Source organism: Geospiza fortis, unplaced genomic scaffold (genome assembly GCF_000277835.1).
Source record: "Geospiza fortis unplaced genomic scaffold, GeoFor_1.0 scaffold281, whole genome shotgun sequence".
In the NCBI taxonomy this organism is placed as follows: domain Eukaryota; kingdom Metazoa; phylum Chordata; class Aves; order Passeriformes; family Thraupidae; genus Geospiza; species Geospiza fortis.
In genome coordinates, this window is record NW_005054340.1 from 441,459 (window position 1) to 458,784 (window position 17,326).

Here is a 17,326-nt window from a genome sequence, read left to right on the forward strand (position 1 = left end):
AAAAGCAATTGTATAGATACTTTGGTATATGGGAGCAAATTGCTGATGGTTATGCAATGGGATTTACCTGCACTTCAAAAAAAGGCTGCGCAAGTGCAAGATACTGCAAATGCTGATCTCATTACACTCTACGTTCACTCATTTTTACTGGTACATATATATTTTAATGGGAGAAAACAAATATTGCATTAATCCAGTATCTTTATATTACATAAGTAGCTGACTATTACTATAATGCAAACTTCTCTAATTTCCTGTCATAAAACCATTGCCATTGCCTTCTAAGCAGTGGTTAAACTCAGACAGACAGCCTAAGAGTCAGCCTATTACAGGCAAGTTTAATAAATATTATAATTTTATAAAGATTATTGTATGTATTTCAACAAAAAGGAGTATTTAAAATTAACTATCTGAACATTTTATTAAAAGAAACCATATTTATACAAGGCTTAACAGCACATATAATGGCATGTAAATAATATACAAATATGTAGGAGAGACTGACCTTCATTTTAAGATTTTGTGTAGGAGTTAAATAATATAGATATTAATACAATTCTCTTCCTGATAATATAGATTATCTGTCTGCTATGAGTGTCTGGGAAGCTACCTCTAAAACTAGCCTGCCCTATTTTCCATATCACAAGTATGTATTTGTGGCCATGGAAAATGCTGTTGTAAGCATGCAAGGTACTTAGTACCTGAGCATGCTTAGTATGTAAGTCCATCACCAGCAGTCACACCAGCAGCCAACAGTGTCCCTTAGGTAGCAATAAACTCAGCAGCCACACAGCACAAACATTATTACCTCCTGCATGGAGCAACCCCAGAAACTGCTTTTCCATGATGGCATATATATACAGACAGAAGGCTGGACACGAGCCAGATATTGTAAGAACCTCTAAGTGATTACAGTGCAGAACAGCTCAGCCTCTACAGTGCAGCCACCCACAAGCACAGAAGTCAGGCTATGCACACTTCCAGTATGTTACTGCCTTAGATCAAGAAAAGCCTGCTCATGTTTGCTCCCATCCCTTAATGGGACAGTTGAGGACCAGCTTGTTACTTGGAACGTCTTCGCATATGGTATCCCTAGGGCTGCCAAGGATGACTGAAAATACTGGAAGTGAACAATGGGAGAGACTCAACAATCATCTTCCTCACTCCTCAGACTTGACACAAGCAGGGCTGAGGCATGCAAAAGAACAGCATTTCACACAGAAGGTCAGCTTCTGCCAGCTTGAGAATTGGTGCATATATTTCATGTAACTAAGCTATTTTCTTGTGCAGAATAAGTACAACACAGACCACACCATTGTGAACTTTCCCTCCTTCACAATCCTTATGCCTCAGCCTTACCTACGGCCTGAACTGAACATGCCACATGAAGTCTTAGCTCTCCCTGATGAGATTCCAAATAAAAGTATCACTCACATAAGATGTGACATTCCAAGCAAGAAGACATTGAAGAACTAAATCTGCAGGCTGATACTCACATGGAACAATGGAATGGAATTCAGTTTGGAAATATTCAGCAAGAATTACTGTAAATGTTTCCATTTACTAAGTAGACACATGTTAAAAAAGCTATATAGAATCTTGTTTCACATTGTTGTATTACTCTACTGCAATTCATTTCCAAGAGGTTAGCAGGCCTATGGGAATGGCATGGTACTATGGACTCAACAGGCTGAAAACCAAGTATATGGTGCCACTGTCTGCTGGCTGATTAGAAACAAAGCTATAGGTTTCTGCCCAGCTCCATATGTAGCTGGTCCCTAAGCACCTCTCCTTCAGATACTCTTGTTTACAATCTCATGAGGAAATTTGGGAGCTGAAGGGCTGGAAATCTGGTAATCTCCTCAGAAACACGAGGAGGTGTAAGAAAGACTGTTTCAGTAGGAGAGCTTATATACGTTTGTCCAGTGAACAGAGGATTTCACTCTCCAGGGCTGTCAGATCCAGCACCTTTTGTATGAATTTATTTCAAAACCAAATTCACATCTACTTTTCACCACCACACATGTTTTCAAAGGGCATTTTTATGTTAAAAGTAGAAATTAAAGAAAAAATATGAACTCCAAGTATCTGAAACTTTAAACTCCAAGTGAATTTCCAATTACATACACAAATATTTTGGTCTAAAGTCTCTCAGCCCCCAAATTTGGGTAACAGTATGAAAGATAATAAATCTAGAAAAAACCCAAGCCTTACCTTCTTGTAGAGACTTCTCAGGTCTCTGTACTGCCACATACTATTGAGGACCTGAGATGCTGCTTTCACCACTTTAGGCGAATGCCTGTTACATACATACATTTAAAAGGGAGAGAGAGAGAAAGAAAGAGTGAGAAAGAGACTGTTAAATAAAGGATACCATTCATTCCAATTTTCAGATGCATTGCTACAGATTTAAACTTTTCCATTTCTCACAAATGAAGTGTGTTTCAAGTATACTCAAGTTTCAAGTATATTCAAGTAAGATCTTTGCTTGGCATCTTGGAGACCAAGGTGTTTTTAGGCAAGGGCAAGATATCTCTATAGTAATAATCAATCAGTGAGGGGAAAAAAAACTTGTGCATCTCAGTACACACAGGGATTTCTGCTGAGAGCATAGTAAGAGGAATAGGAGGTAGCAATTGGTAAAATTGTTGAGGACCCAACTGGCATTATGTACATCTAAGATATGCTACAACTTTTGGCATAAAGGACAAGGAGACAGAGCAGAATTTCTTTCTTTGCTGAACTCTAGCTCAGGACAGTGTGCTCAACTCACTTAGCTCCTCTCAGCAGTGGCCAAAAGAAACTCTAGATGGGTGATGAGCACTGGTTTTGAAATGTATAGCCAAGATGCAGAAATACAGCTGATTACAAAAAGTTATGATAAATTTCATTAGGAATCCAAATGTGGACTAGGATTTTGCTCACACCATTATCCTTTAATGACAGGAATACAATGTGGTGTTGAAAACCATGTAACTTCACATGGTATTTCCCTTCACAGAAGTTTTGAAAGAAGATCTAAACTATTGTTACAATCAGCTGGTATCATATAATCCTGCTGGAAAAGGTAATTAAAAAAATCTAAAAAAAAAAAAAAGGGTCAAATAGAAAAGGACCAGGAAGATAACCCAGCCCATTAAGGAAGCATACATTGTGCAGAATCAAAAACACATATAAAGCAGTAGAGCACTAGAAAACCTTGCAAAGGCCGAAGTCCAGAGTGAGGGTTGATGGAGTCTGGGGCAGTCATTGATGTGATTTATGTTTTACTCAGAAGAGGCATATGGTTTGAAAGATCAAAGAGAAACCAGAAAGCCAGAAGCAATCCTAAGTTGCTGCTTTGGGCAGGGGCCAGGCTTTGGTTCATTCTGTGACTTGTGAGAAGAATCACTGGTAGGCTGACATACAAGCTGGCAAAATGCTGTTATGACACAACTGATTTATTAATACAACATTTCCCTAGTAATTTATTTAGTGCTTCTTTCCCCACTTCTATTCCATTTCTCACCCAGAGTAGAGCAGTAGGTGGGTAATTGGTGAGTAAACAGGGTTTTGATAAACCCTTTCAAGCATAATTGTTTTTATTATACTTCCAGCTGTACTGGCTAGTGGGGTGCTGATAAGCATGGAGCAACCAGGAAAATAACTGTGCCAACCACTCCATGAGTATTGAGGAGAGGCAGGAGCTATGTGAAGCTGATATGGGCTTGGCCAATATAAATAACCTTCTGAATGCCAGTTCTCTCATGTGGTCATACAGACTGTTCAAGCCCTGGGCATATTCCAAAGGCTATCAGGGCCAGCTCCACACTACTGGCACTGATACCTACCAGGATGCATGGCCAGTTCAGTATCCTGCACATTCAGAAGCAGTTGCTTCACACTGGACAAAATGACTTCATACAGAAGTGATTTACTGTATTAAAGTGAGCATGTTAGAATTTTCTATCAGTCCAACAACCAGCAATTTCGGTTTTCAAACAATGAATTACCTGTAAGAAACCAAACCAAACCAACAGCACACAGTACTGACATTTCTGAAAGCTGAAAAATTGAACTTTTACTTAAGATGGGCATTTGCAGCACTGTGTGTTGACAGGTTTTCTTGTTCTAGAACTGTGTAACTTGTAAAAATAATAACATGGGACTGCGGGTCAAAGTACTTGCGAGGAGGGATACATATCATGACTTGGAAGGGCATTTTGGAATTACTGTGCTCTAGATTAATTAGAAATAGATGTCTTTCACAGTTATGAGGTATATTCACACAGGGAATTATGCCCTTGGATCCTCCTAAAACTGCTCATGATATTTCAAAAATTCCAGACTTAACAGGTATTCTTTACCAGATAATGAACAGGTAGACAGATGCATTATTCTGAGGAAATACACATTCAACTTAAGAGAAATGGATATGAACCTGCTTGCAATGTCAGGACATTTGATCTAGAAAATGTATTAAAAAAATTTAGGTAGATTCAATAATAACAAACTGCAAATATAAATAAATTGGCAGAGCATGGGGAGATCCCACAGCTGGAATCACATACTTGGTCACACTACTTTTTACCCCTTACAATTTGAATGCAAGAATGTTTCAATAATGAATTTGGTATGAAAGGAAAAGAGTGACAATAGAGGAAAAGAAATGCGATTAGATTATATTGGCAATGCTCTGATCACAGAGGCGAGCATAAGTTCTCATACCAAATGTAGGGTGCATAAATCTTTCCTTCAGGTTGTGGCCTGGCTTTGTGGGGCTCTTTAAGAGCTCTGATGCTGCAGTAGGCTGTGTGATGACAGCTCCGAGTAGCTGGACTGATGGGTTTTGTACACTACAGTGAAGGCTTTTTGTTTTCAAACTGCCATAGTCCCATTGCACTATACTTCATCAGGTTGACAAATATGAGAACCAGGCTATCTGTTTTAGGCAAAAGAAGGATAAAGAGTGAACTCTTCATGAAGAGTGTGTACATAGCCAAACAGACAAGATGAAACCATAGCTGTTCTGAAAATGTCACAGTTGTGTGCAAGACATTTTTTTGCCTCACAAAGCAGCCTAAAGGCTCTCTCAGAAGCAACCAGTCAGAAAATCCATGGATCTACTACCAAGCTGGAGGCAGGGAAAAGGGTGCTGTAAAGAGAGACAGTGACTTTACATTCTTCACTCCTAGATCAAGAGAAGCAGTACCAGAACTGTGGTGAGGTCCTTCCTTTCAAAGGACCCCTCCACCCGCATGTCATGCCTTGTGCAGGGTGCTATCCAACCACTCTGATCCCTAATGTTTATCAGGATCTTCTGCAATTGCTTAGAGGTAGGGTTTACTGTAGATAATTACTCTTTCTTAAAATGCACATGGACTGCACTCCCTGCACGGTGGATGGCACATCAAAAATAAACCAAAGCAGAGAGAGACTTTTGGTATTGGCATTGTCTGATTCTTATCACCCTTTGTGCTGGGCATGTGGTATCTGTTGAAACTAAAGGATTCAACTTGCGATTGCACAGAGAAGGCAAACACACTCAGGACTTGTAATAACTGCTGGAGAGGTTAAAAAGGTGCAAGGTGATTTGCAAAACATACTTGTCTCCTTTACTCTTAGATATGCCAACCAGTTTCTCAATGCCGCCCGCGTCCCGTAAGGCCTTGGCATTCTCCATGTTTTTAGTGATGACTTCGTGCAGAGTGCAGCAAATGGCAGTCACGGTGTCATCAGACATGGCCTTGCTCGCTGAGCTGTTGCTGTTGTTAGCGCCTGGCAGTCGGTGGACCAGATCCCTCATGGCATACTTGCCTTTGTTGAAAGAAAACGAAGGGACAATTCAGAAGATACAGCAATGAAGGGTGACGGAGAAGTAGAGGGAAAACATGCAAGACTAAGAGCACCATTTGTGTCATTGCAGGTAATTTAACTGGACACTGATATTCATTTGGAGCAAGTGATATTTACATGATTGCAATGTTCAAGCATTTCATACATTACAGACTCTGTTAATACTTCCATACTGCATCAGAGACTTCTGACATGGCCACATCACACCTGTAAGAGAATGGAACTGTGATGGTAAAGGCCAAGTATACGCACAAAGATAACCTGAATACCACAATTCACAGAACTTGGCAAGTCCTCATCTCTCACCAAACAACTCACAGCTTGTTACCATAAAATGAATGTGCATCAATTGTTGAAACCACAGCAGTGAATGCAAACCCAGTGATGTTGTTATTTGTGAAAAGGTCTTCTCTGAAGACTTCTCCCCTGTACAAAGTTAATTCTATTCTACATGCAGCAATTTAAATGGGTTTAGTAGTGTTTTTTAGACTGTGTTGCTCAAAAGGATGCGATCTTTTTCACACATCCTTAGTTGTATGCACGGTACTGGCCAAAAAAGGAGTCTTTCTAACATCTATTCCAATCTGGCACTTTGCAAGGATTTCCTGAATAAAACACTAACCTCTAGAACTTAAAATCTCCTCAAACGAGAATAATTTTTAAAATGGTCACATCAAACATTTAAATAAAAAGAAATTCTGTATATTATGTTTGGGCTTGATGGTCTTTTCAACCTAAGTGATTCTAAGATGATTATAATTTTTTTTATGCTTAAATTAACAGATTTCTTTTTCAAAATTGCACCTAAAAGTCATGCAGTGCTGGTGAAAATAATAAAAAAACAGCTTCTGAGAATATATATCTATGCATATGGCAGGATTAGCACCAGCACAGACACACAAGGAGCCTCACATCAGTTCTAGAGGATTGCTATTATGGTGAATGCTCAATCCTTCAATGTGATAAAGAGAAGATCAGAGAAGGTGAAGGCCTGATGGAATTATTACCGAGGTCAGTGAAGCAACTCTGAATCACCTTCAGTGCAGATGGGCTAGGAATTTGCATACAGCAATCACCATAAGTGTATCATGCAGGATGAAAAGGACAGGAAAATTGGGAAATATAAACATAATTAGTAATCTAATCTACATTACATTTTGTGAATGATCAGGTATGATTATTGTATATAATATGGAAATTTAATCAGATTTTTTTATGATTTAAAAATGTTTATGCAGAGTGTTTATGCATACTTATTAAAAATCTTATTTCTGAATTCAAAATTCAGTTGTTTGTATCCATATTTGAAAGAAGAGGCAAGAGGAAAATCACATCTTTTAACTATCAGACATTCATAATTTTTATTTCTCACAGTTTTGCCTGATGTGGTGGAACTACAGTCAGTCATTTGAACAGAATATTCATAATACAGATAAAAACTTCAATCTCTGTACTGAACTGTTAAAGATTATCAAATAGATTTTGTGGTAATGTGAAGTGTTAGAAAATACTCACTCTATATTATGTAAAAACATTCCTGATTATAAAAAGCATTAGACTGTGTACAAAATGTGTACAGTAAGATTTGAATCGTTCCAGTGTGCTGCAATACAAATACAAATCCTGTCCTCAAACATTTTTATTTCTTTGAACTTAATATTTAATTTACTTGCACTGTAATGATTTTAAGCAATATTATTAATATCAGATGTAGAACAGTTGTTAGCACCTCCTTCTCTTTCATAAATTGTTTGAGCAAACTGAAAACCTTCTTTTCCCCCATACATTTATGAAATATTTGCAGAAAAGTCTGAAATCCTATTTTCACCTGCATCTGTCTGTTCTGTGCAACATGAACACATTAATAGCTGTATATCACTTACAGTGAGTACTTCAGTTTGCAACACATATCAAATTAAGCTGGTGTTTCAAAAGATAAACTATCATTTGATGCAGCTTTTACTCCTCTAGTGCAGTGTCTGCCACTGGTTGGAGTAAGTATAAGTAGATAAATCAGATCAGTGAGACTTTTCTGCTTTACTCTGTGCACACATCCAGAATAGACCATATTCCTTTTTCTTTTTGGGCCTCACTTAAATTGCAAGAGAGCATCTCAGCACCTCAGCCCTCTGGTGGAATCAGTTAATGATGATAATTTCATTAGCAGCCAAAGATTACATCCCAGAACACTGGGTGTAAGGAAATCTGGATGGCTGCCCCAAGCAGATTTCTTTCCTGGAACTAGTCTAGTATTCCAGGCAGTATTCACACCAGTACACATGCCTAGACATGAAGATGCTTCTTAAAACAAAGAAATGCTTTGGAGCTATTAGGGAAAGCTCAGTTGGAAAACTAAAATAGACACAATCAAGCAGGTTATAAGCATTCTGGAAACGCCAATGCTCAGCAGTTCTAACATTTCTGCTGTGCACACCCTTCAGTAAGGCACGAGAAGAATAAGTCAGTATTAAATACTCCAAAACAATAAAACAGGCTTTTTATACATAATGTGTAACAGTGGGATAGTACAGCATTCCTAATTCTGAGCAGTTGTAGTAATTCTAGCCTATTATTACCATTCAATTCTTAATCAGAAGCATATTTGAAGTAAAATATATCCTGAGTGGGTTTGCTAGGTTTTTAAACTGCTTTCCCCTTCTTTCTCCACCAAGAATTGCATCAAATTTAGCCTTTGGATAGCAAGTACTAGAAGACTCACATTTTTTAGATCTAAAATCTAGTTACTGTATTTCATCTGTGGCAGCTGTGCAAGTTGGTGCCCACTTTGGAGACTTCCCTACCAGAACCTGTAACATCAATGCCAGCTCCCCTGCCAGGAGCTGCCTGTTGGGGATACAGGCTTCCCTCTCCCTGCCCTGTCCCCAGGAGGCAGTAAAAGGCAGAACTGGTGCTTCCAACAAAGCTGCTCACCCATGTGGGTGCAGCAACTGACCACAATTCAACAGGCATCATGGTCAAGGACGTCAAAATGTTCTTCCAGAGGTTCACCAAACACAGGTGGCACACCAGCTGGAAGAAGAAGGGAGTGGCTGAGCTACAGAGTTGATCCAAGTCACTGTTTATGTGGGTCCTAAAACCTATTAAGGAGTGTAACTGTTAGCACATTTTCTGTGGTTTAAGTACTTCAAACACTGTGTTAGCTATGTGAAAATATATGAAAAAGCAGGGAATTTGCTTTAATATAGAACTAAGCCATGGAACTTGAAAGTCAAGCATATATAAAGTATATTCTTTATACTGCAAGATGTTTTTCTAAAACTATACATATAGTTAGTTAATAAATCACTGCAGGACATTCACAGAAAAAAAAACCCTGTTAGTTATTGGTCCATTTATCTCAGTTATTCTCCTACTTCTTTACTGCAGACATGAAGAAGAGTCATGTTTTCAACCACCAGCTATAGAAGAAACCTTGCTCTACAGTGGTGTGAATGTGAAGTCCTCCCACAGCTACTGTTGCACCAGCCCAACACAACTGCGATCCCTGACTTCTGCACTGGTGCGTGTTACATTCTGCAGAGCATTTGCACTTAGACTTTTGTTTGTCCATGTTAAGAGCCCCTTCTGAAAGCAGACTGAAATGTGTAATTGGAAACCAATGCTGGAATGTCAGCAACATGTTATCTAGCACCACTATTATCTAGCACTACTGGTAGGAGAGCTGGGCAATTCGGCTTGCAATATAAGAAGCCTTCCTGAATGGAAGAAGTGAGAACTGATGAGGATGCTGGGAAGAGAAGCAGACATGTGTGAGGATTATATTAAATAGCCTTGTAATTTTCATTAGGGTCCATGCAGAACTACTTTAATCTACAAACAAATTGATTTTTTAAATTTATTTTTTGTATTTGAACAACATTATGCATTGTAAGACCCAAAACTGATTTCAAGCTTTTAAAGAGGATTTACATAATATGATTAAACATAGCCAACAGCTCAACTACGAAAAAAGAAAACGTATTTAATTGTCCAATTTTACTCTTAAAGGAAGGAAGAAAGACATAAAACAGACATAACAGGAAAGGGGCTATCTTGTGGGTGCTTGGAAGAGCATTTTTCTGACACTATACATTTAAAAGTTATTTTTCTAAGATAAGACATCCATCATTTTCATATTAAGAAGGTGATTCATCTAACACCATGCACTAAGTCTATGACTGTAAGAGGATAGCATCTGCTTATTACTACAACAATGAAGATTTAATGTCTTTTCCTTTGCATGATAAAAGTCTCAGCAGCTTATTACCTGCCTCCATTACTTAATTCAGGAAAATTTTCACATCAGAGGATCAAATAACTGTCCTAAGAATGATTCTGCCTTCAGAGCCAAACAGCACAGCAAACTATTCTTCTGGTAGATTAAACCAGAGCAAAATCATCACAGCTAGGGTTCTACTTCTGGAAATACCTCCCTACTATTGCCTTGAGACAAATTCGCTGCTGTTGTAACATTGTTGAAACCACTTCTATTTTCACTCATCTCTGAATAATGTCTTTGACACATTGGCAAATTTATTAAATAGTTGTGACATGATTCCTAGTTTGAGAGTACAAGATTAGGAAAATTGACCTATTAAAGAAACAAGACACCCCAAACAGATATTAATTCCAACAAAGACCCCTGTCCTAGAGATAGATCTTTTTCTATAAAAGTAATTGTTCACTATTCCTCCCCTCCAAAGATATCCATTAATTCATATCATGTAGCTAGCTAATATAAAAATGGCAAAATGCCACCATACTTTGTTGTGAAGGCGCAGATACCCTATTCCAGAACTACCGGTGCCTATATGTCAGAATATATCTGAATTTTCTTCTCTTCATGCTAACATGTGCACTCCACTGAGACTTACGTGGTTTTGAGCACTTTCACCATCCCTGTGTTTTTAATACTACTCAACTTCAGTGTTTCACAGACTTACGGAAAGAATATGACTGGGAGAGCTTTTATTATTACTTTCAATCATTACTTAAGAAATGTGCCAAAGCTGTCTAGTTAATTTTTATGGAACAGATTTTGGTCTTAAGTCAGTGTATTATTCAACTGGTAGTCTAATACATTAGTGTGTATTCATCACACGACAGCAGCGGCTATATTTGATGATTCATTCCTCCACCGTGCTTTCCCTGTCAGATACCACTGTTCTAAGTGAAATATATTACCACTACTGGCACCTGTGTAGCACCTGGAACTCCCTCAGAGTCTAGCTGTCAGTGTTCCAGAGGAGCCCTGTGCATACTCTGAACACTGGAAATTTTCTAGTACATACTGAGGTGCAAGAGGGAAGGTAAGAGCCCATAAAAAAAGAATTATTATTGCAATATGTAGCAGACTCTGGTCTTGGACAATACAAGTTAAGTTATAGTGTAGGCATCAGAGCAGCAGTCAACCTCATGACATTCCGGAGGGTAAAGGTGTGTTAGTTTGCATAAGGAGATTTTCTATCACCAGTGAAAGACTCGAGGGAGAAAACTTCCCTGAATTTTAAAGACAAAATAGGCTAAGAGATAAGAAATGCTGTCATACTGGGTCTTAGAGCCAAACACGTGCTTTTTTTGGGTGCAGAGTTGGAAGCAAGCCCAAAGAAGCAGGGTAATGCCAGAGCTGCTGAGCCAGGAGTAAAGGCAGCAGATGGAAGGAGACACAAACCTATATCTTTGAAAGCAAAAAAGACTACAGTACTGAGGTTGAGAGACACTTGACCCACTGAGTAAATGATTACTCCTCAGACTTTGGGGAGCAGCAGGAAAGGTGAGTGAAGAGTAAGAAAAAATCGACCTTATGAAGCAATGTTGGTTTATAAAGGTTCGTAACCTTTTGAAGGAAGGTTTATAAAAGAAGACAGAGCAGCACAACCTGAAATAAGGGTCATCAGGCAGCACAGAGTTTAATGCCCTCTCACTCACCACTAAATGACATGACTGTCTCCAGACAGGCTTCCCACTGCAACCACCAACCAGTGACTTTGCTCTCTGCCTGACTCTGAAAGACACAGTCTGTGGCAGTGCCTGCTGCAGGGTACCTTGCATGTGAGGGAAGAGGGACTGCAAGTCCCATAGTTTGCATATAGCAATGCTCTCTTCCCTCTCTCTGGGGCCCCTCATTTGACATGACTGCAGCTGTGGACAGAGCAGGTTTATGATACTCCAAGGTAGGGTCCACTGTCAAACCCCCATGGCCTGGCCTGTGCTGGCTCATGGTCTGTGATGCTGCTCATCACAACGTATCTGTCCCTTTTCCTAAGACCACTGTGCATGAATTGTTACTGGAAGAAGAAAATGGAAAAACCCTGGAGCAGTAGGACTGAAAAGCACGCCCCAAATAGCATGAGCCCCACCACTTCTCCAAGTGTCAGAGAATGGATGATTCTGGATCACTTTGGCATGGAAGTGTAAAAAGAAAAAGGATCAAACCATTTTCAGGTAAATAGGGGGTAATTTATGTGTCCAAATAAATGGGGGCAATGTGGTTTCAAATTCCCTTGGATACTTGAGATACTTGCTCGGTTAGTAGACCTATGGAAGACAAACAGGCTTCTGAAAAAGCACATGTAAACAAAATACCCTTTGGTCCTTAAAGTTTAATGCTTATCTCTAGGCACCTAGATACCATTCTCAATGTTTGGCCAAAAATGCTGATCAGGCACACTCAGGTCCTTTTACTTCTTATGTTAGTGACATGCACAAACATTTGCAACCCGCAGCACTTCAAAATAAAAACGTATTGCACTACATAATGGGAATTGACTATAGTACTGCAATTATTCCTATCCAAAAAAACTATCACCTCAGCTCAATCATTTATAAAGGAAAGAGTGATGAGTTAACTTAAACTGGTTTTAGTAAGCAGCTCAAGCCTTATGGGCTGGAAGCCACTGTTTTAGCTGCTCCATATTAAGCATAACTTGCCTATTAAGCTGGGATAATGAGTACTTTGAGCTAGAGAACAATGCCAGATATAATTTCCTTGCAGTTTTTTTTTTAATTTAAATTTTAAGAGTTTGTAGGAGAATTATTATTTGAGAATAAAGAAAGAATAAAAACCATTATACACACATGCCCTCCTGTGCCCCCAAGGATCCAGGTGCACTCTGCTGATGGCTGCTGAGACTGAACAAAGAATCAGGTGGAGGTCTCAGATTCCTTCTTCACTTCAGATAAATGATACACACTTTCAGTTTTTCACCATCTCTGATGACAGGCAGCAAGATTTCCAGACATAAGATTGGTATTTGGTATGGACCACAACAAAGAGGAACAGTATCTTCCCAGATGCATTATATGTGATGTGTCAGTCACTGGTTTTCTTTTTTAAAAATCTTTTTTATCAAGAATAAATTCAGCCATCAGCAGTGCAGCATATAAAGCCCTACAGGGAGCAGGAATAGTCATCTTTTACAGTTTTAGGGAAGAAACCCTTGAAGTACCACAGAGTGATGAAAGCATGTAGAACACTAATAACTGCATGGCAATGTCAGTTGAGATTTGCTTGTAAAAGAATCAAATATCTAAAAGGGTAACCAATATAGAAGCTTTTATCTTTTGAAAAACATTAAAGATGTTGGTTCTATATTTTGCAAAAGGTATGAGGAGAACAAGGAATGACAAAGGGCACATCCATAACAAGGATGAAAGAGCAGCATGTATAGAAACTATCAGCATTGCACAAAGACAAAAGAGAAGCATTTTGGTATTTTGAACCTGAACATGCCATGGGAAATCACAACTGGGTGCAGTGCAATCACCGCTTTTCAGCAATATGCTTTCTCAGACCCTTCACAGATTTTCTTTCCTGTAACAGCATTTTTACCCAGTTACCCTCCTCCTTCAGTCTCTCTGAAGCTTTTCTTTCTGCTTCCAGAAATGTAACTTTTCCATTTTGTATGTTTCCTGCCTCCCTCTGGCTGATTACTTTTCTTGTGTTCAAATCATCTTCTCAGGGCTACCCCCTCTCCCCTCTACTACATGACTAATAATTTTTCTTCCTTGAGCTGCATCCCCTTGAACCTTTGAGTCTTAACTGTGAAGTTTTCATCGTCCTTTGCCATGTCTTGTAAATCTCTGCATCTGCCTTGTTTGCCAAGCTTTTCCAATCTCTCCTCATTTTGGTTTCAATACCTACACTTTGATGGCCATCTAGATGCTGCTTTTGTCACACCCCTGCATTCCCAGTCCCACCCCTACCCACCACAGACTCACACTTTTTAATGTTCTGAACTAAAGGAGAATTTAACTAGTTTGTAAGCACAGATTTTAGACTCAAAAGTACCAGTGTGTTTAAACACTATTGCTCTTGTACTACTCTTGTTGCCTCTCTCGTATATCTCAATTCCACAGGCAGCTATTTGATCTGCTGTTACTTCTAATACTGATTTTACTCCTTTCTCAATGGCACTCCATATTCTGATTGTCTCTCACACAGCGAGATTACAGATATTCACACTTTATACCACTTTATATTGTAAAAACTACAGACTGAAGAATTCCCAGGGCTCTTTGGCTGACCATAGCCTACTGATTCATGTTCTAACATATGCTTTAAAGGCTAGATGCATGTCTGTACTTTGCATGCAGAAGCACTTCAGCTGGCTCTGTCAGAGGTAATGCCAAAGGTAGAGCACAGCATTGAGACCCTGCTGTACAGATCTGCCTCTTCCATCTTTGCTGCTGTCCTTTTGGCAGTTTTCATGGGATGCAAGCTGCCTGCCATGTGGATTTCTGGAGAAACCAGATGTCCTTCCGGGGCGTATATATATCTGCAGCAAAACAGTCAGAAGACTAATCCTGAAATGGATTTATGTGTACCATGGCCAAATGGATTTTCTGTTTTGTAACAACACCTCTCACCCAGCACAGTGGATGGCTTCTGCTCTGAATGTTCAGCCATGTATCAGTAATCCTCCCTCTCTCATGCTGCAGAAGCGAAGCAACCATGAAACGCAACCCAACTCAAGGGTGTGCTCTCTGACTTGCAATCTGGTTTATGAAGATGAATTTGGGAAGAGGTGCAAGCATTAATTTGTTGACTGTCTCACCCATGCTGGGACTATAAAAATGAGCCAGTTCAAGTTCAGCATGACCTGTCTAATTATCTGCTGACCTGGTATGCCAAACAACTGCTGGGTCCACAGAAGGAGAAAAATCTCCACTAATAAGATTCTATTTGTCACCCTCAGCAGTGAAGAAAGCAGCATTTTTTAAGGCAATCAGAGGCATTGCTACTGTTCTGCTGCTTTGGCTGTCTTGGCCAGGAAAAAGAATTTGAGTGGTGGCTTTGCTGTCTCCCTTACAGACTTAGCTTTGGAGGGTTGTCTGAGAACAAAAATGACAACCTCAGGCTTAGTTGTTGTTGGATCCAAGGAATTTATTCTTGCATGTTTGGGTTTTATATCCAGAATGGATGGAGTCCATGTGTGCAATAACTCAAATAATTTCCTTTCTAATTAATTTTGATTGCATTTCCTGCCAGGTATACAAACTAGAAAATGCGTGGAAAGGAGCTGTGAGCCTACCTATTGCTTCAGATAGTGCAAATTTATCCAATTAACCAGCTCCTTTATACACCAACAGAGCTATTTCTTGTTTAGACTGCACTGTCATCTTTCCTTTCATCTTTCCACTAGCCCAAGGTAAAAAAGATTCTGCAAGGGAAGTGATTCCTCAGTTTAATTGCTGCAGGCTAAGTTTTCTGATTACTGGAGCTGGTTTTAGTCCCTTGCTATGCTCTTCCCTGCTCCCTGCAGAGAACAGAGCTTTTGGAAGGCTGAATTTTTAAAAAATATAGTCATTTAATTAATGCTATGATTAATCAGTGATGCTAAAATGCTTTGAAGAGGAAAAGTACTATGTGAGAGTTGAGTGGAATTTTAGTTTTATCTGCATTATTTTCTGAGATAGGATAATATTTTGTTAATAGTCTGATTCAAGGGACTTCAAATTAGGGCATAATGAAGAAATAAAAATGTTATCTATTTTTGGAAAAGTAAGTTTAGGCTTCCTGATCTATAGCCTGATCCAACACCCACTGAAATTAATGAGCCTGTCTACCAACATTAAAAGGTATGAAATCAGATGCAGAAAAAAGTAGCTTTTATTTTCCACTTTGGTTTTTATTTTGTGTCCAAAACAGAGCAAGATTCTGACAGAGGTAGTCAGAGGAAATTGCAACTAGACATTATCCTCCTTTAAGTATCCATGAAGGAATTGCAATTTATTTGCTACTCTTTTCGGCTTCTTTACTTGGGCTAGAATATTGCCTGAAACTCAAGAAGAAATTTTTCCCCGTGGTATGGTCTGAAAGACTGACTGTTTTTGCACGCTTTTATATACAACACCATGGTGAAAACATGAAGATTCTCTTACTTCATATTAAGAGAAATAAAACAGAACCTCATGATCTACTCTGTTATTAAAGGTTAAATAAAAAGCAAAAATGTAATACATGTAAATGTATTAGCTCAATAAATAAAAATCTTGGCAAAGGGGGAGTGTCTTTTGAGAGCAACTCTTCCAACAGACATCAAAACCACTTCAAGTCATACTGCAATGTTCATCTATTTTGTAATTACTTCAGTGTTCAAATATTTCTTAAGTCATCACCATGAAAAAGCTACATGGAATAGTTAGGATAATTAATCATGATGGTATAACACATCTGAGGGTATGCATGAGCATTTCCCATTGCTTTACTGTGCACCGTAAAATAAAATAATTTATATTTCAGTTACAAAATACAGGTTAGTTTCTAAGGCTCAGTGAAATCACACACTAACTTTACAGATTTCAGCGGCTGGGAGAAGGACATAAGGGAAAAGAACAAGTAAAAAGAGCACCAGAAAAAGTGATGGGTGTTTAAAAATTATTTTTTAAAACTTTAAAGACAATTAATCCACGAATGGGTAAGAATATAATACAGTATTTGATTTTTTTTCCCCTGCACTTTGCAATTGTTAGCAAATACCTTGTGGAAACAGTGTTCACCTGTTGAACTACTAATGTATCACTATAACTAAACCAGACCATCCAAAGGTCTGCTGGGGTAATGAAGCTATAAATACATTTATTAGAAACAGGGCCTCTCACATTACTCATGTAGAAAGTGGACATGTAGTTGGTTCTACAGGTATTTTTTAGAGGTCAATTAATTTTGCAAATATTACTAATGTTCTGACTCAGTTAAATTCCTGTTCCCTACAGTGTTTTACAGCCACTGGAAAAGAGCAAACTATATTGTAGTTCTATATTTTAAATCATCTAAAGCTACTACAATATAAGTACAGTAAGTGAATACAGTAAGTATGTGAGAAGGGATATGTATGATGCAGAGTCAAAGTAGGTTCTGTGTTCTCATAGGAAGGCCAAAAATGCATCCAATAACCTTCCTCAATAAATGAGCAGTATATTATTGTTTTGACTACAACACTACCAGTTCTTACATTTCTCATAAAAAAGTTTCTTAGCTCTTCTAAGG

The 17,326-nt window shown here is 38.7% G+C and overlaps 1 protein-coding gene across 1 annotated transcript in view; it reads right to left on the reverse strand.

The window, feature by feature from the left end:
• Positions 1–17,326, reverse strand: part of CTNND2 (catenin delta 2) — a 635,688-nt gene that overhangs the window by 31,998 nt on the left and 586,364 nt on the right. The window contains exons 15-16 of the mRNA XM_014307661.2: positions 5,586–5,796; positions 2,215–2,299 (exon numbers count right to left, since the gene is read on the reverse strand). Coding sequence (XP_014163136.2) covers positions 2,215–2,299; positions 5,586–5,796 — 296 coding nt within the window. The remainder of the gene's footprint in view (positions 1–2,214; positions 2,300–5,585; positions 5,797–17,326) is intronic.